The sequence below is a fragment of the Episyrphus balteatus genome, chromosome 4 (assembly GCF_945859705.1).
Source record: "Episyrphus balteatus chromosome 4, idEpiBalt1.1, whole genome shotgun sequence".
Taxonomy (NCBI): Eukaryota; Metazoa; Arthropoda; class Insecta; order Diptera; family Syrphidae; genus Episyrphus; species Episyrphus balteatus.
In genome coordinates, this window is record NC_079137.1 from 63,158,241 (window position 1) to 63,173,346 (window position 15,106).

General features: G+C 33.2%; 4 protein-coding genes across 6 annotated transcripts; 2 read left to right on the plus strand and 2 right to left on the minus strand.

The window, feature by feature from the left end:
* Window positions 1-1,419: 1,419 nt before the first annotated feature.
* On the plus strand, window positions 1,420-2,209 carry LOC129917700 (augmin complex subunit msd5). The gene has a single exon (XM_055997763.1). It carries the CDS (start codon window positions 1,458-1,460, stop codon window positions 2,190-2,192), a length of 735 nt encoding a protein of 244 aa, XP_055853738.1. The 5' UTR covers window positions 1,420-1,457; the 3' UTR covers window positions 2,193-2,209.
* Window positions 2,210-2,227: 18 nt separating this feature from the next.
* LOC129917702 (uncharacterized) lies at window positions 2,228-2,832 on the minus strand. Its single transcript, XM_055997768.1, has 2 exons — window positions 2,708-2,832; window positions 2,228-2,654 (listed from the first exon to the last, which is right to left on the minus strand). The coding sequence occupies exons 1-2, from the start codon at window positions 2,757-2,759 to the stop codon at window positions 2,242-2,244; spliced, it is 465 nt and encodes a 154-aa protein (XP_055853743.1). The 5' UTR covers window positions 2,760-2,832; the 3' UTR covers window positions 2,228-2,241.
* Window positions 2,833-4,452: 1,620 nt separating this feature from the next.
* Window positions 4,453-8,563, plus strand: LOC129917694 (uncharacterized). The gene is made up of 3 exons (XM_055997756.1): window positions 4,453-5,023; window positions 7,256-7,427; window positions 7,480-8,563. The coding sequence occupies exons 1-3, from the start codon at window positions 4,559-4,561 to the stop codon at window positions 8,391-8,393; spliced, it is 1,551 nt and encodes a 516-aa protein (XP_055853731.1). The 5' UTR covers window positions 4,453-4,558; the 3' UTR covers window positions 8,394-8,563.
* Window positions 8,564-9,913: 1,350 nt separating this feature from the next.
* On the minus strand, window positions 9,914-14,894 carry LOC129917701 (acyl carrier protein, mitochondrial). 3 transcript variants are annotated; one of them, XM_055997767.1, is made up of 5 exons: window positions 14,799-14,894; window positions 14,548-14,715; window positions 10,747-10,839; window positions 10,540-10,668; window positions 9,914-10,372 (listed from the first exon to the last, which is right to left on the minus strand). In XM_055997767.1, exons 2-5 carry the CDS (start codon window positions 14,704-14,706, stop codon window positions 10,193-10,195), a joined length of 561 nt encoding a protein of 186 aa, XP_055853742.1. In that variant the 5' UTR covers window positions 14,707-14,715; window positions 14,799-14,894; the 3' UTR covers window positions 9,914-10,192. The 3 variants fall into 3 exon arrangements, with proteins under 3 accessions (XP_055853742.1, XP_055853739.1, XP_055853740.1); XM_055997764.1 differs by lacking the exon at window positions 10,747-10,839; XM_055997765.1 differs by lacking the exon at window positions 10,540-10,668 and having other exon boundaries at window positions 10,732-10,839.
* Window positions 14,895-15,106: the final 212 nt, after the last annotated feature.

Consider the following 15,106-nt stretch of genomic DNA (forward strand, 5'->3'; position numbering starts at 1 on the left):
TAGGCCCAGTTGTACAAACGTGGCTTGGATCAGGAATTTAACTCGCTGATTTCGGTGGATTAGCAGTGAATCAACTTTGGTTCGAGAATGGATTTAGCTATTTCAACCTATATGGACCTAGAACCAGTGCTAAAAGTTAGTAAAAGTTGCTGAATCACGGATTTAATATTTGTACAACTGGCTCTTAAACCACGTTTTAGCATCTTTTGTTTTCTCAAATTTGTGTTTTAGCTTAGGTTTAGCCGTAGTTGAATGGTCATAAATAAAATAGCCAAGTTAAAGGTTGAACGACAGGTAAGAACCTGTTTTACAAACTTGGTTCAGCCTACTTTATAGAATTCAACCTTGGTTTAAAAACCGATTAAGCTATTTCTACATACCTTAAACTGGTTAACATTACCACCGATTTCAGAAGATAAAAGTTGGTTTCAAAGTCCATATATATTTTAATAGTCAAATGCATACTTGAACCAAAGTTAAATTTTTGAACCAAGCCTAAACCACGTAAATTTATAAAACTAAATAAAAAAATGAAATAGGTACAAATTTATTAAATAAAAAAAATGAATTTGTAGTATTAACAATTGGGAAGTTCGAACATTTGTCCTTGTCCTTTCTTTCTTTTTACAGTTACCATTATGACATTTTAATCTCGGCGAAAACCAAAACAAATCATATTTTATATATTTTTAGTATTTTATCGATTTTTAGACACAAGATAAAGTTTTAGTAGAACGTGGTGACCAAAAACAAACTTGAAATCGATTTGTATGTCAGCTATTACATGAAGCCTCAAGAGGCTTGACTCTTTTTTCGAATTTTCTTTTGATAATCATTCTGTGAGGCGCGTACTATTACACGATGCCTCTTGAGTCAAAGACTCAAATTTGACATTTCTCTTTTGATTTAAGTATTGTTGTTGTTGTATTCCACCAAGAAGCAAAAAGAATGAAAGGGAATGTTGAAAAAAGAAAGAGTGGAAAAAGAAACGTCAAAAAAGAGTCTCAGAATTTTGGCCCACGACTCTCCGGTCGGATAATTTTTTGTTTGATCTTCTTTCTCTTTTGCACTCATTAGTTTTGAAAAGAGGCGCGCCTCTTGAGGCTTCATGTAATAGCTGACTATGAGTTTTGTTATTTAAATTGTGCGCGTCTTTAAAAATTTGGTTATTTACGAGATAATTTTTTTTATTTTTTTTTATTCGTTTGTTACTGTACAAAATTCCGAATCACCCTGTTCAAATCTAAATTTTTAATATCCCCCTATTCTTGCGGTTCCACCCAAATGTCAAAAATAACCCACTTTTCCCCTTCAAACTGTACTCACAATTTTTTGACCAAACTGTATCTACATAGGGAATTTTTTTCATTTTCAACGGCAGCTCGAAATCTCCCACTATTTCATCTGTCATTTACAAAATTTCAAATAAAATTTTAACTTATTTAATAAAAAAAAAAATGGAAAACTCATCAAAAAATATTAATTTCGATGAAGTCGCCAAAGTTATTACCTTAAATTTCGAAGAGCATACAAAAGTCATACATAAATGTTGTGTTAAATCATCAATCATTCCCCTGGCCGACTACTATGATGCTCTACAAAAAGAATACAAAACTATCGAAAGTTGTACAACTCCTCGAAAAGATAAACCTGATCCGTTAGAGTATATAGATTTATTCAAGGCATTCGATGAATATCCCACAAATCTACCCAAACCGAAGAAACAAACAGCTCGAGAAAATGCTCGTCTCCATTCGACAATGAAATCATCCAAAACCAATTCTTCTTCGGTTTCCATTAATTCGTCCAAATTGGTCGATGATCAACCATCGGCAGCTGTCATTTGTAAAGAATTTTCAAAATTCTCTGAAAAGCTGGCCAATTTTAAAAAGGAATTAGCTGAACAATCTTGTTCAAAGGAATACAATGAGAAGCTAGAGAATATAAACACGTTTGCTAGAGAATTGGATAAACTATCGCTCTCAGAAGAGACTGGAAATGATGCCTTCACAGAAGAAGAAGAGGCAAAAATTAAACAAATTTCAAAGAACATGGAACACTTTGCATTTATTCAAGAAAATCAAGATCTTTATAGTAATTCAACTCCGACCGAGGCAAGTCCCGGAAGATTGAATGATTTGGTTGACATTGTCACCGATGCCCTGGTGGCAGTTAATTGTTATAAACCTTAATAAATAAATATTTAAATTTTTGTATTTTAATCTAAAATTGAAAGCATTTTTATTCGCTACTATTGAATTCATCAGGATCTGTTGAATCCAATTCGAAATCACTGTCGTGACGAAGTTCACTTCCTATTTGATTGACAGTATCATTTAAAGCTAAGAGTTTACGCAATCCACTCGCCAGAAAGTCAATCTTGGCTCGAGTAGTGGTTATATATGTTTCAAAGTCAATTCCAGATGAATGATTTGGAGTTTGTGCATTTGTCGTTAGAACACGATCAAAGGTCTCTATGGTCTTGGCTAAAGCGTGTAAAGTTTCTTTACGATATTTAAATCGGGCAGCTGCGGTATTTCTAGGGCTAGTCTTTGCTTTTTGTGAAGCTTCAATTTGGAGAAGGATGTGATTGGACTTCTCACAAATATCGGAAATGTAGCCAATTTGCTTTTGTTTTGTGATGCGAACTCGATCTGAAATTATGGTTTTATAAGTTGGGGATTTTATAAATTAAAGTGTTATTTACCAAGTTCATCAATCATTTCATCAATTAATTCAGATTTTTGTGTTGTATTCATTATTTTTACAAAATTTGTTTCACAAAATTGAAAGTTGGAAATTTTCTCTAGATTTTAAATTTCAAATTTGAAAAAAAAATCAAATGTCAAAATTTGTACTGACAGGGAGTTTTTTCATGGGATATTTTTTATATATATTGGCCACAGGGTGATTAATGAGTTTCTTTTAATTTAATTTTTAGCACATTTCAATTTCTACAATATTTGAATGCGAATTCCTTAAAAATTAAAAACAAAATCGATTTGAAAGCGATTTTGTTCAATAAATTAACCTTTAATAAACCCATTTTTTGTCGGATCATCTTCGAAGCTCAAAAAAGCGTCATGTGTTCTTCCCTGCTATATATTGGAGGTGATAGTTTACTCGTGAGTAGAAATATAGTACAAAAACTACAGATTCCTATCTCCTCGAATAGAAGATCATGTGTTAATTGTAGTACTAGATCTACTCATGAGTAAACTACCACCTCCAATGGAACGGTGCTAATATCGTAGGCATATTATGCAAGCAGCTGGAAGGACTTCTGAAAGATAGAAGTTTTTATTGTATTGACGGTTGAAGAAATCACATGACAGCACGTGTCGCCTTGTTTTAAACCTTTTTTTACATCAAATATATCGGTGAGATCTTTGCCAACAATAACAGACAGTAATTATTTTTAATCGACATCCTGCACAGTGGGACGAGCTTGACAGGGATGCCAAAATAAGACATGGCTTTATACAGCTCGCCTCTGTAGATACTGTTATACGCGGCCTTGAAATCGAGGGTTATTGATTTTTTTTCCTGTTTTTTTTTTTCCCCAAAACTGCCGTATGGTGTTAATATTTGGTCTATGGTGGCCTTTCCTGAGATTGAATTGACTAAGGTGATATATTTGATATTTGACAGTCACTTTTCAAAATTTTGTTGTTGCTTTATATTTATAGGTAGAGCACACAAAAAGTGCAATATGACAGTCAACTATCAAATATATCACATTATCCGATTCGGCCTCTGGTCTTAAGGACTTATCTCATTGTTGACGAACCGGCTTCAGACCTTCACATATTTCGACAGAGAGTATCTTATGGGCGATGTTAAGGAGGCTTGGCGCAGTTCAGAGGGTCTTCTTTCTTAAGGATCGGGCATACAATGCCGAGATAACATACTGTGGGAATACTTTCCTCCGACCATATTCGGTAGATGAGTTGGTGCATACTCCAAACTAGGTCATCTTCTTTATTTATTTATTTATTTATTGGATTTAACCTTGGATATGTCCAATAAAGCTGTAACTTTATCACTGGTGATATAAATTTTATTTGCCCCAGTCGAACAGGTGAAACCGTAATAAAAGTCTGCCAGGACTTTCTATGGGGACTGATAAGAACTTCTTACGAGTCGTTTTTACCACATACTGCGTTTTGATAAGAAATCAGGTTCGCGTTGGTGTGGGAATAACCATTAGTTCGAAGTGTAAATAATAATTGACACCTTAACGCAAAACTGTCTCAACAGAAACATTTTGGTCCCAAAGCTTTATCGGAAGGCAAAACTCGATTTTTAAAAAGTCAACGGAGAGATTGCACTTTACAATTGTAATGTGCTTTCTATATTACCCTAGATCTGCATTTAGTACAATTTCCAATTTGACATCTACCATATCCCAATAAATCCAGCTGTTTATGTTTGTACAGTGAGTCAAAATTATCAGTCAAATCAGATCAACTTCAACTCGAAATGTAGACGCTCTCTGTGTGAATTCTTTTTTTCTTTTTCTTGCTTTTTCCTATAACAAAAAAAAAAAAAGAAAACTATGAATAAATCGCATAAAACTGATTCCAACTATATAATTCGTGTTGAAGGTAAAAATGCCTTCCGCCGAGGCGATACGTTCGATACTTTCGAACAAGTAGCCGAACGTCTACGAGCCCACACTCAAGAATCTCTTGTCTACTATTGGACAAGAGATAGTCGTTTAGTCAAGTTTGCTCATCGCAAAGTATCACGAAAACTAAACGAAGCTATACAATATTATAGCATAAGATTCTCTTGTATTTTTGGTGGTCAACGTTTCAAGTCGAAAGCCAATGGTTTACGTCCTTGTAAAAGACAAACTCGACAAATTGATTGTCCAGCTTTTATTTCATTGCGGGCAACCAAATGTGGTCGTAAATTGGAAGTCATTGATGTCTGCAATGATCATACTCATGAAATTACCGAACAAGCTGTCAAGGAGTTGCCACAGAAACGAAGACCATCGCAGAAATTATTGGAAGAGGTAAGAAGGGAGAAGAATTGCCTATATTGTATTGTATTAAGATTTATATTGCTTCCATAAGTTTTCCTTCTCCCTATTCTTCTCCCCTCTCTCTCGCCTTATCACTTCCCACTTCCTCTAAACCCTTTATCCACTTCTCCTACAATACCACCTATTGTATCTTGATTCTTATTGACTCCCGCCTTTCATTCTCTTGTTCGCTTCTTACTTCGCTCTGTTTGTTAATCAATTTGTAGCAAACTCCACCCTACCTAGACCTAGTAGCCACATGAGTCCACCTGTACTTGAGAACGTAAGATTTTCCATTGGACACGTACATTTTCGCATTCGTACAGTCGCTAGAATACTCAAAGATCACGACATTCATAAATCTGCAGATCCCGATGGTATTTCACCCATTGTTTTGAAAAAATGCTTTTCCACATTGGCGAAACCCCTTCGTAACCTTTTTTATCTTTCCTATTCTTCGGGTCGTTTTCGAAGTATAGATGAAAAAAGCATTTGTTCAACTAATTCCCAAGAAAAGCCAATCTTGTTCACCATCAAATTAACGACCAATCGCATTCATCTCCATTCTATCTAAGGTCATGGAAATATTAATTAATCGTCAGCTTAAAAAATATCTAGAAGAACGAAAGCTTATGAACGACTGGTGATTTGATGGCATACGTTACCGAAAAATGGAATGAATTACTACATCGTTTTGGTAAAAGTAAAGTTGTTGCGCTCAATATTTCAAAAGCTTTCGATAGGGTTTGGCATAAAACTTTTTTATCAAAGTTGCGTGCTTTTGGCATCGATGATTTACTTCTTCAGTGGATTAGCGATTATCTTTCTGACCGATCAATTCAAGTTTTTTTGGACGGTTTCAAATCTGAGGGCTGTTTCTCGACAAGCTACATCAACTACATCTGCTACATTTACTACATCGACGACCCTAAAAACCAATAGCAAAACTCCATTTAGTATTGGGAATTATTGTTTATGGTCGGAATAAATAAAAAATACTAACATTTTATCCGAGAGGTCCTATGAGACGGAGATATTGCAGTTTATGTTAGTCGTTGATGTAGCTGATGTAGTTGATATAGCTCGTCGAGAAATAGGCCCCTGATGTTCAAAAAATAAATGCTGGTGTTCCCCAAGCTCTGTTCTGTCTCCGATTCTGTTTCTCGTGTTGGTTAACGATCTCCTGTCTGAAACTGCTAATCAACTCAATTGTTTCGCTGACGACAGCTTACAGACTCACATCCATCTTCTTTAAGTTTTGAATTGCAAAGAGAGAGTATAATAAACTGTTTAATTCCGACTTAAAAAGCATTGTAACATGGAGTTTGAAAAATCGTGTGGAATTCAATGCATCTAAGACCCAAAGCTGTATCTCTTTGTCGTCAAAGAGAAATATTCCTTCTCTACCAATATTCATGAATTATACATCAATCGAGGAAACTCAAAAACTTTTGATTCTTGGTATGACGATAACTAACCACCTCTTGTGGAACTACCATTTATTATTGCTAAAAATGCACCGAAAAGTTTTCCCTCAGATGTAAAAGATTCTTTTCCCCTTCTGACCTAGCTACAATTTATAAGGCGTATATAAAAGTACAGCTCTCATATCTCGGATGGAGCACCAAAAACATCATTAGCTCTTTTAGATAGGGTCCAGAACAGAGCATTAAAACTGATAGGTCAATCTCGGAAACGATTGTTTCCTTAGAACATCGTAGAAATGTCTCTTGCTTCATTGTTTTACCGCTATTTTTTTGGGTTGTGCTCTAGTGAAATAGCCAGGTACATGCCTCCCGTACCGCAAATTATGCCCATCGTTATACCCTTGAGCCAAACTTCGGACGAACCGTGAAGTATAGGGATTATTTTTTTAGTCGAACTACACGAATTTGGAATTCCTTTTTTTTTTCCTAAACTCTCGCACGGTGTTAAAAGCTAACATATATATAAAGGGTAGTCATAACCCCTTGAGTCCGCGTAAATTATTAAAAAAAAAATCCCTCGTATCCGTTCATACTGTCTTCATTCCCATCCTTCTTTCATTTCTTCTCTTCCTTGTTCCCATCGTGATCCTCTCCCCCGCCAATCACTCTGTCTTTTCTTTTCTCTTGCTATTCTGCTTCCTTTTCCACCTGCTAGTTTTTCTTCATACTTCCATGCCCTTAGCATTATCTTAGCTCTTTGTATGAAGAATTACCTAATTATAATCATTTTTAAAAGATTTACGAACTCCTTCATTTGAACATTGACAAAAAGACGATAATCGACTATGTGAAGCAAAAAGAAAACAAAAATATCTTGAAAAAGGATCTCTTCAATATGACAACTCATTTGGGATTGTCAAGGACGCGAAGTGAAGAGGAACAAAAATCAATTCTCCAAAGAATTCATCGTAAGTTAATGTTATTCCTTTAGAAATCATTTAAAACCTTTGATCCTTTTAGAGACTGCAACCCAAGATGTAATCCAACACGCTGTCATCAATAGATTCTTCCAATTTGAATCAACTTATTCCCTCAACACAGAGACGTTTCAAGAAGATCTTAAACCAGAAGTTGAGAGTCTTGATATTTTCGAGACTAGAACTTCCTCGTCAGCAATTGAATTTCCATCTCTGACTCCTCAAGTTGATTTACTCAACTCTACCAACCACGCAAATCAAGAATATGATGAACTTTTAAGTAATCGTATAATTGTCGATTACGAAGAAGAATCTGAAGCTCTCGAAGAGAATACCAAACTCGAACAAGACACTGAAGCTCCTCCTATTGCCGACAATACTTGGAGTGAAGTTGGCGAAAACAGACCAACAATTATTTATGAGGATCTCATTTGTGGAGATGAGAGTGGTTATGTTTATGATGAACTTAATCTTACCAAAGAAATTTCAGACGTTCATGTAGAGGAACCTAATATTAAGGTGCCTAATTCACCTCATTCTACACATGATCTCGATGATAAGGAGGAATTTTTTAATGACTTTATAATGATGAGTCCAGTTGGTGTTATGTGTCCAACTGAAATCACTTTGCAAGATAGAAATGACCATTCTGAAGAACCAAATTTGACTGAAGATGAAAAAGAACAAGATGAAGAAGAGGCTCCAATGGAATTACAAAACTTCCTTCCAACTAATCAGAATGTTAGAAAGAACTCTTTATCTAAATATGCTTCTTTGAAAACACGACGAAGAATTATGAAATGTCGTAGTTGTGGAACAAATGCACGATTAATCAAAATGCAAATGTCTTATCTCAGACAACAGAGATTAAAACTGTATGAAGAAACTCAAGTTTTAAGACTTAAAAAACTGAAACTTAAAGCAGAAATTGATGCTATCAATAGTGGTTTAATGTGATTTAACATAATATATGGAGTAGATTAGAGTAGTATTTAGTATACTTATTGAGATTAAAAATGCTTGTGATAGAACTTTTTTTTTGTTATACAGTAGAGCTACATTTTAAATTAGTTGATTAGTATAATATTATTGATTAAATAAACATATTATTAATAAACATAAAAATATATGTGACACTAGTACCGTTAGATAAAGAATTCTTTTGAGAATCAAGATAAAAAAATCCAAAAGATGTCATCTTGGGCATTTTGAAATATCGTTTATTGTCTGTTGATACGAAATCGAAACTCACAGATTGCAGAACGCTTTGCGTCTACCGTATCGTTATCCAAGTATGGGCGGAAGGAAGCATGTCCGAAAACTGGTTCGGAACTCCTTCTTTCCTGCAAGAACTAGTGAGATATTTTCTTGCTAAATATCGCAAACATTTTTGTGGTCGCTGCTTCTAGCTCTATGGTAATGTGAATGAAAATAGTTTCTAGTAAATATCCTTTTTCGCAGATGTCAGGGTCAGTGGCCCCAAATATCAGCATATATGCCTCCGAAAGAAAAAAAAAACTTTCGGTTTTCAGTTATGAATAGAGTATAAAGAGACCTTTCTTTTGATATGTCACTCGATCTTTGTATATAAAATCTATAGTACTATCATGAAAAAAAACAGCGCCACCAAAAAAGTAAGCTAGCGAACGAACTAAAAAATATGTCATATTTCAAACAGAAATGTATATCTCATCTCCTTACTCCCATTATTAATTCGATCTAAGCGCCCTCGCGACCACTCAGGTAACGAACAAACTAAAAAATTGCACTTCATGATAGTACTATAGATTTTATATACAAAGCACTCGATGAATTTGGAAGAAATTTTTTAAAAGGCATTTTTTCTTCGGCAGGGGTACCCCTTGATTTTTTTTCGAAAATCTGAAAAAAATTATTTTTTTAACATAAAAGTGAATTCATATCTGTAAATCAAAACTTGTTTCGAGACTTTATTTAGCAGATATCTGCCTCCGAATATAAGAAAAAACAATACATAAGTATTTGGATGCATTATAACTCAGCAACTAAATTTTTGGTTTTCAGTTATGAATAGAGCTTTAAAAGTCCTTTCTCTTGATGTCTCACTTGATTAAGAGAAAAAACATTGTTTTGTCCCGTCTGTTAAACGCACGCCTCTGCATGAGCTATTTGAAACATGCACTGGATTTCGGCAAGATGTGCTATCATAATTTTTTCAACTGGGTTCTGGATCAGAGAGGTCGGAGCACACGTTGTAACAAGGAAGGCACTATTTTTAACAAATCAGTTCAACTTGAATAACTATCCTCGGCTATGGCATTTCGAAGAATACAACAGAAATTTAGAATGCACATTGCACACTTTTTTAAGATTTAAAGTATCCCAATTTTGAACTTGATGTTTTTCCCATTCTTTTTTAATGAAATATAAGAGGTTCTTTCAAAGAAGAAAAGTCTGCTTAAAAAATCCTTTATACACAAATTTAAAACAGTTGAAACTTTGTTTTGTCTTCAGATGTTTATTGAATCATGTGCCTATTTTTACATAATCGTGTCATTCAACATTCTTTAGAGGCTTTGAAGGAATTATCTATGGCAAATGAAAAGAACAAAACAAATACAGGCAGTTTGTTTTTTAAAAGCCATCAACATTTTTCTTTTAAATTTCTTAATTAATATTTCATATTTTTGTTTTGGTATTTTTGCTCAACATGTTGTTTTAAAGTTATTTTATTTTTCGTTTTTAATTAATTTATTACACTTTTTTTTGTTTTATATTTATTCATAAACATCTTCCTTATCGGCAACATATCGAATGATATCGGCAGGCCTCAATAGCTTTTCGGCATCACCATCGGGAATTTCAAAACCGAACTCGTCTTCCATTGCCATGATGACTTCTACATGGTCCAATGAATCAAGACCAAGATCGGTGATGAAATGTGAGTCAACTGAGAGCTTTAAAAGAACAAAACATAAGAGTTAAAAATAAAAGAAAATATTTTTTTTATTATTCTAAAGTTAAGTCATTTTGTATGTTTTTTTTTTTATTTGAGTTTTTGGGGCAATTGCAATCGATATTTCAAAAATGATTAGAAATTAGGAACAAAACTTTTGAACTTTACCTTTTTAGGATCAACCTTATCGTACAAGTTCAACACCAATAGAACCCGTTGTTTGATTAATTTGAGTGATAGTGGTGGTACATCCGAATATAAGCGTATCGATTGCAACTGCCACAGACTCCTTCTGTCCTAAGGACATAGAAATAGAAAAAAAAAAACATGCATTAGTATGAGTGGAAGTTTGGAAATTACCTTATCAGCTGTGACTTTATCATAGGCAGCTACAACTTTAAGGACACGTTCGCGAATGTCTTCTTTTGTAATTTTTGAAGCAAATGATCTTTGGATCTGTACCTTTTGCTACAAAACAAAGAAAAACAATAGCTTAGCAATATAATTGCACAATGCAATAGATAAATTAAGAATGAATGAAAAATGATACTCAGTCTCTACTTTAGAAATTAATTCACGATAATAATGTAATGTTGACAAATTATTATTTCTTAATTAACGTACACAGTTCGTTTGAAATTTAAATAAATGACTGTTGTATTTAGAAAAGAATGTGGCCCAGCAAGAATATAAATAACAACAACAAAAACAAAATGACAAAATAAAAAGCAAACAATTTAATTTCTGCTTACATTTCATTGTAAATTGTAAGGAAATAGATAAAACTCGGCTTGGAGATCTTAAAAAATAAGTACATATGGGGAAACAAAATATACAAATAAGAATGCTACAAATATGGTCTTACTTGCGATAAAGGTACTATAGGGAAAGTCTAGAACTCGCCATATGACCAAAAAAGAAAAGCATTTTTTTTTTTTGTCAAAACCGCTTCTAACGATTTTCATTAAAAAATACGTGTATTGTTGGACATTAGTTTCTTGTTTTGAAATAAAAAAATATATTTTTAGGATCATTATTAACCCTCTTTTTTTGTGACGTAAAAGGCACACGGGTAGGAGTTTGGTTTTTTACTTTTTCATGTCGTTATAACTTTTTTCGGTTTCAATATTTTATAGGCAATATGCATATGAAATTGACATAGAATTTTTCGAAGAATTCGAATATTGTATTCACAATTACTAAAAAATATATTGTGACCATTATAATGAGACTGTTTTCCGAACACCTTTTTTGAAAAATCGTCAATTTTAAATGTTTGTCCTGCTAAATTCGCACCCATGTGCCGACAGATGGTTAATAATACCTGTTATAGGACCGTTTTCCTGATTTTTGACTTTCTCTTAAATGACTTCACCGATTTAAACAAAAACTAATGCAAAACCGTCTGAGTAGCCGTTATATTTAAAAATTTCAAAACCCTCAACATTGATTGTTTCAAAAATAGAAATTTTTTTTTTTGAAAAATCATTTTTGTTTTGGTTGGTCATTTTTTAAATGTTGTTTGTAGATGTCGCATTTTTCTAAAGACAAGCATCCCAAATATATTTAAACATTTTTTTTTTTTAATTTGAAATTTAAATAAACAAAAAAAAAAGTTCCTAAAATGGACATATTACTGTGTTTGGAGATAAAGACCATTTAGGTGTTTTCGTTATTTTAAAAACATTTTTAAATGCTTTTTTACATTTCTTATAAAATGAATGATAAAATTAATTTAAAATTTTTGTTTTATTAATGTCATTACAACTTTAAAAAGCAAGTACGTGCAATCCAGTCCTGCATTTTATTTCAACAGTATTGAAAAACTTTTATTATTTATTACGATTGTTTTTAAAAATTTTATATGGGTGTTTCGCACTGGAGTAAATGTCAATATCGAGACATATTTCCAAACAATTATTTTAGAATTTTCGATTTGAATGATTTATTTTAAAACGAATAACTTGATTGCAAAGGCAATAAAACATCAACCGTGTTTTTGTGAAGCTTCGATGTCCAGTTTAATGACTATTTTACTTTATATGTAAAAGAAGAGTATATCAACAAAAACTTATTAAGAGGTGTGAAAAATTATATTATCTTTCGACCGTTTTCGTAAAAAAAAATTTTCTGTGCAGACTTTAATTATTAAAACACGAATGAGCCTAACTGGTAGACCAGAATGTGTGGCTGTGGCTTGTGTCGCTGTCAAAGTTAAAAAGTATGAAATTAGTATATTGGTGCCAGAATACGTAGCTGTGGCTGTGGCAAGGAAGCGCAATGACTTTTGACGTTTCTGATGTGGTTGCTCAGTTAAAATTATTTTTTTTTTTCAAGGCAATTGGCATTTTAGTGCGCCACATAATTCTGTTCATCTTTTCTACATTTTGAGCAATTTTATTTGACATCTTGTACCACAGCGTTTTTCTTTGCCACAAGCGAATTTTCATTCTGTTCAGCCAGTAAGCTCCATCTCACTTTTCAGTACATATTCTAGAGATCTCTCTCAAGAAAATGGTCGTATGCAATAAAAATGAGGTAAGGCTCTTATATCACTTTTCGGTGCATTTTCTTGAGATTTATCTCATTTTTTTGAGATAGATCACAAGAAAATGTACTGAAAAGTGAGATTGAGCTTAAGCTTAATCTTTTTGCATATGAGCCAATGAGATAGTTCTCAAGAAAATGTACTGAAAAGTGAGATAAGACCTTAAGCTCATTTTTATTGCATACGACCCATTATGTGTTAACAGATGAGATTAAAATTGGTCAATATGCCATAGGGTTTATAACACAGATGACGGGACCAAGCTACACCCAAAGAGATTGAACCCAAAACAATTCGCACTTTAACTGGGCATTTTGTTTACAATATAAGCTCTGTCCAACACAATAAAAAACTATGAGCAAACTAGCAGGAGTAGTCGAGGAGCCCTTCAACTGGAAATAATTATTAAAACATTAAAAATAAAATTTTTGAAGGAAGTTAAAGCCAAGAATATTGTTTGCGTTCATCCAAAACGAACAAAAGCATTTATTTCTGGGGAGTTCTCGAACTTACATCGCTAAAATCACAAAATGGCCAAATTTCCTAAAACTATACAAGCATGCCATTTTATGAAATTGAGTCAACTCAAAAACTAAAGCAATACAATCATATGAAGGAACAAACGTTCTCGGATCGGCCTTTGAAAATGTGATGAAACGCATTTTTGACTGATAGGCTTGATCAGCAAAAAGATTGGTAGGTGAAAATATTTTCTTTTCACAAAAGTTTAAACTGTCTGATTGGGACAGTAATGAAAGCTTGAAAAAAGTAATTGGGTTTACCCCCCCCCAAAAAAAATACTGTTTTAAAAAAAATCAATAAAGTTACTTCAACCCCATGAAGGAGCGCGATTTAATGATTTGCAATATTCAACCATTCTTGTGTGCGTATAATTAATTTGGGAAAATGGAAAGAAGTTACAATTAATAATAATTTACTGAGCAAATTTACAATTTCTATGACAATTATTTGTCAATCCCTCGCAAAAGCAGTACCTACTCCTAAAAAATGATTAGATGATAGAGCTTGCCGTGATACTCCATCGCACTAACCATTGCACCACGAGGTATCAGATTGTCTTCGTGCCAAATATGAATTTGAGTTTTTTCTTTATATTTGGATCATAAAAACGCATATTTCACCAAAATACATATTTTATAATCATATTCTATACTGAATGACCTTGGGAATAGCATAACGAATACATTCTTTTTTAAGATAGGTCATGTGTTATGTATTAATATTGTTTTTGTTTAAAGTTAGAAGCTAAGGTAAACAAGGTTTTTTATAGTAAAGATATCTTCTAATTCATATAAAAAAGACAATTCTTCCTTCTTACAGAACCTTGGGAATTGTTGACGGAAATATACAGACTTAAAAAAATAATATCATAATTGATATATCTATATCTGATCATGGAAAATACATATAAATAAATTAAAAACATACGATAACACCTCATTTTGAGTTTGTCCATACTAATTAAAGAAAATAATCTTCTACTTCTTGTAATTGAGGTTAGATAGAATGTTCTATCTTGGACTTGATAACCTCCTGGGGGGTCGGTCAGACATTACCATAAATAACTAATTACAATATTATATGAAATAAAAAACAAAAAAAATTACTTGATTGATCTTAGTGCAAATCGCCGGTGCAGGATTCATATGCATTTTGCGAATGGCAGGAACAATTGCTGGAGCAATACGCCGACCATTAGCACGGACAGTATTTGCAGCAACATTGAAGCCACGGCTACAGCTACGAACAACTTGAGTCAGTGACATGATTTAAGCCTGTAATTAATTAAATATTTATATCACTTTGTTAAATAAAATACTTCTTTTTAAATGGAATTAATTGAATGGAAGAAAATTACACTGAATTTTTCGTTCTTGGTTGAATTATGTAAAAACTTCTGCCTGTCTGTCGACGTGAATTAAGACAAAAGACAAGGACGGATAGATTATGAAATGTCAAAAATTGAAATGTCAAAAAATTTCCCTAGTAACTATAGTCACGGAATTAGCAGGGATGTTATAGAATTTTAATAAGGCAGAAAATTGTTTTAAATTTTATGCTGTAATGGTAATGGGGACTTTTCACGAGTCGATTTTTGCCGTGCGGCGAAGCTTTTCGACTCGTGTTAACGTAAGTCGCAGGCGACTAAAGTGACATCCCCAAAGA

What these genes read in the sequence shown, in the direction of transcription:
- LOC129917700 (XM_055997763.1), top strand. Translation starts at nt 1,458, where the DNA reads ATGGAAAACTCATCAAAAAATATTAATTTCGATGAAGTCGCCAAAGTT.
- LOC129917702 (XM_055997768.1), bottom strand. Translation starts at nt 2,759, where the DNA reads ATGAATACAACACAAAAATCTGAATTAATTGATGAAATGATTGATGAA. An exon ending in TGAAATGATTGATGAACTTG is followed by an intron (nt 2,655 to 2,707) that starts GTAAATAACACT and finishes CCATAATTTCAG; the next exon opens with ATCGAGTTCGCATCACAAAA.
- LOC129917694 (XM_055997756.1), top strand. Translation starts at nt 4,559, where the DNA reads ATGAATAAATCGCATAAAACTGATTCCAACTATATAATTCGTGTTGAA. An exon ending in CGCAGAAATTATTGGAAGAG is followed by an intron (nt 5,024 to 7,255) that starts GTAAGAAGGGAG and finishes CATTTTTAAAAG; the next exon opens with ATTTACGAACTCCTTCATTT. An exon ending in AATTCTCCAAAGAATTCATC is followed by an intron (nt 7,428 to 7,479) that starts GTAAGTTAATGT and finishes TGATCCTTTTAG; the next exon opens with AGACTGCAACCCAAGATGTA.
- LOC129917701 (XM_055997767.1), bottom strand. Translation starts at nt 14,706, where the DNA reads ATGTCACTGACTCAAGTTGTTCGTAGCTGTAGCCGTGGCTTCAATGTT. An exon ending in TTTGCACTAAGATCAATCAA is followed by an intron (nt 10,840 to 14,547) that starts GTAATTTTTTTT and finishes TTTGTTTTGTAG; the next exon opens with CAAAAGGTACAGATCCAAAG. An exon ending in TTGTAGCTGCCTATGATAAA is followed by an intron (nt 10,669 to 10,746) that starts GTCACAGCTGAT and finishes CTATGTCCTTAG; the next exon opens with GACAGAAGGAGTCTGTGGCA.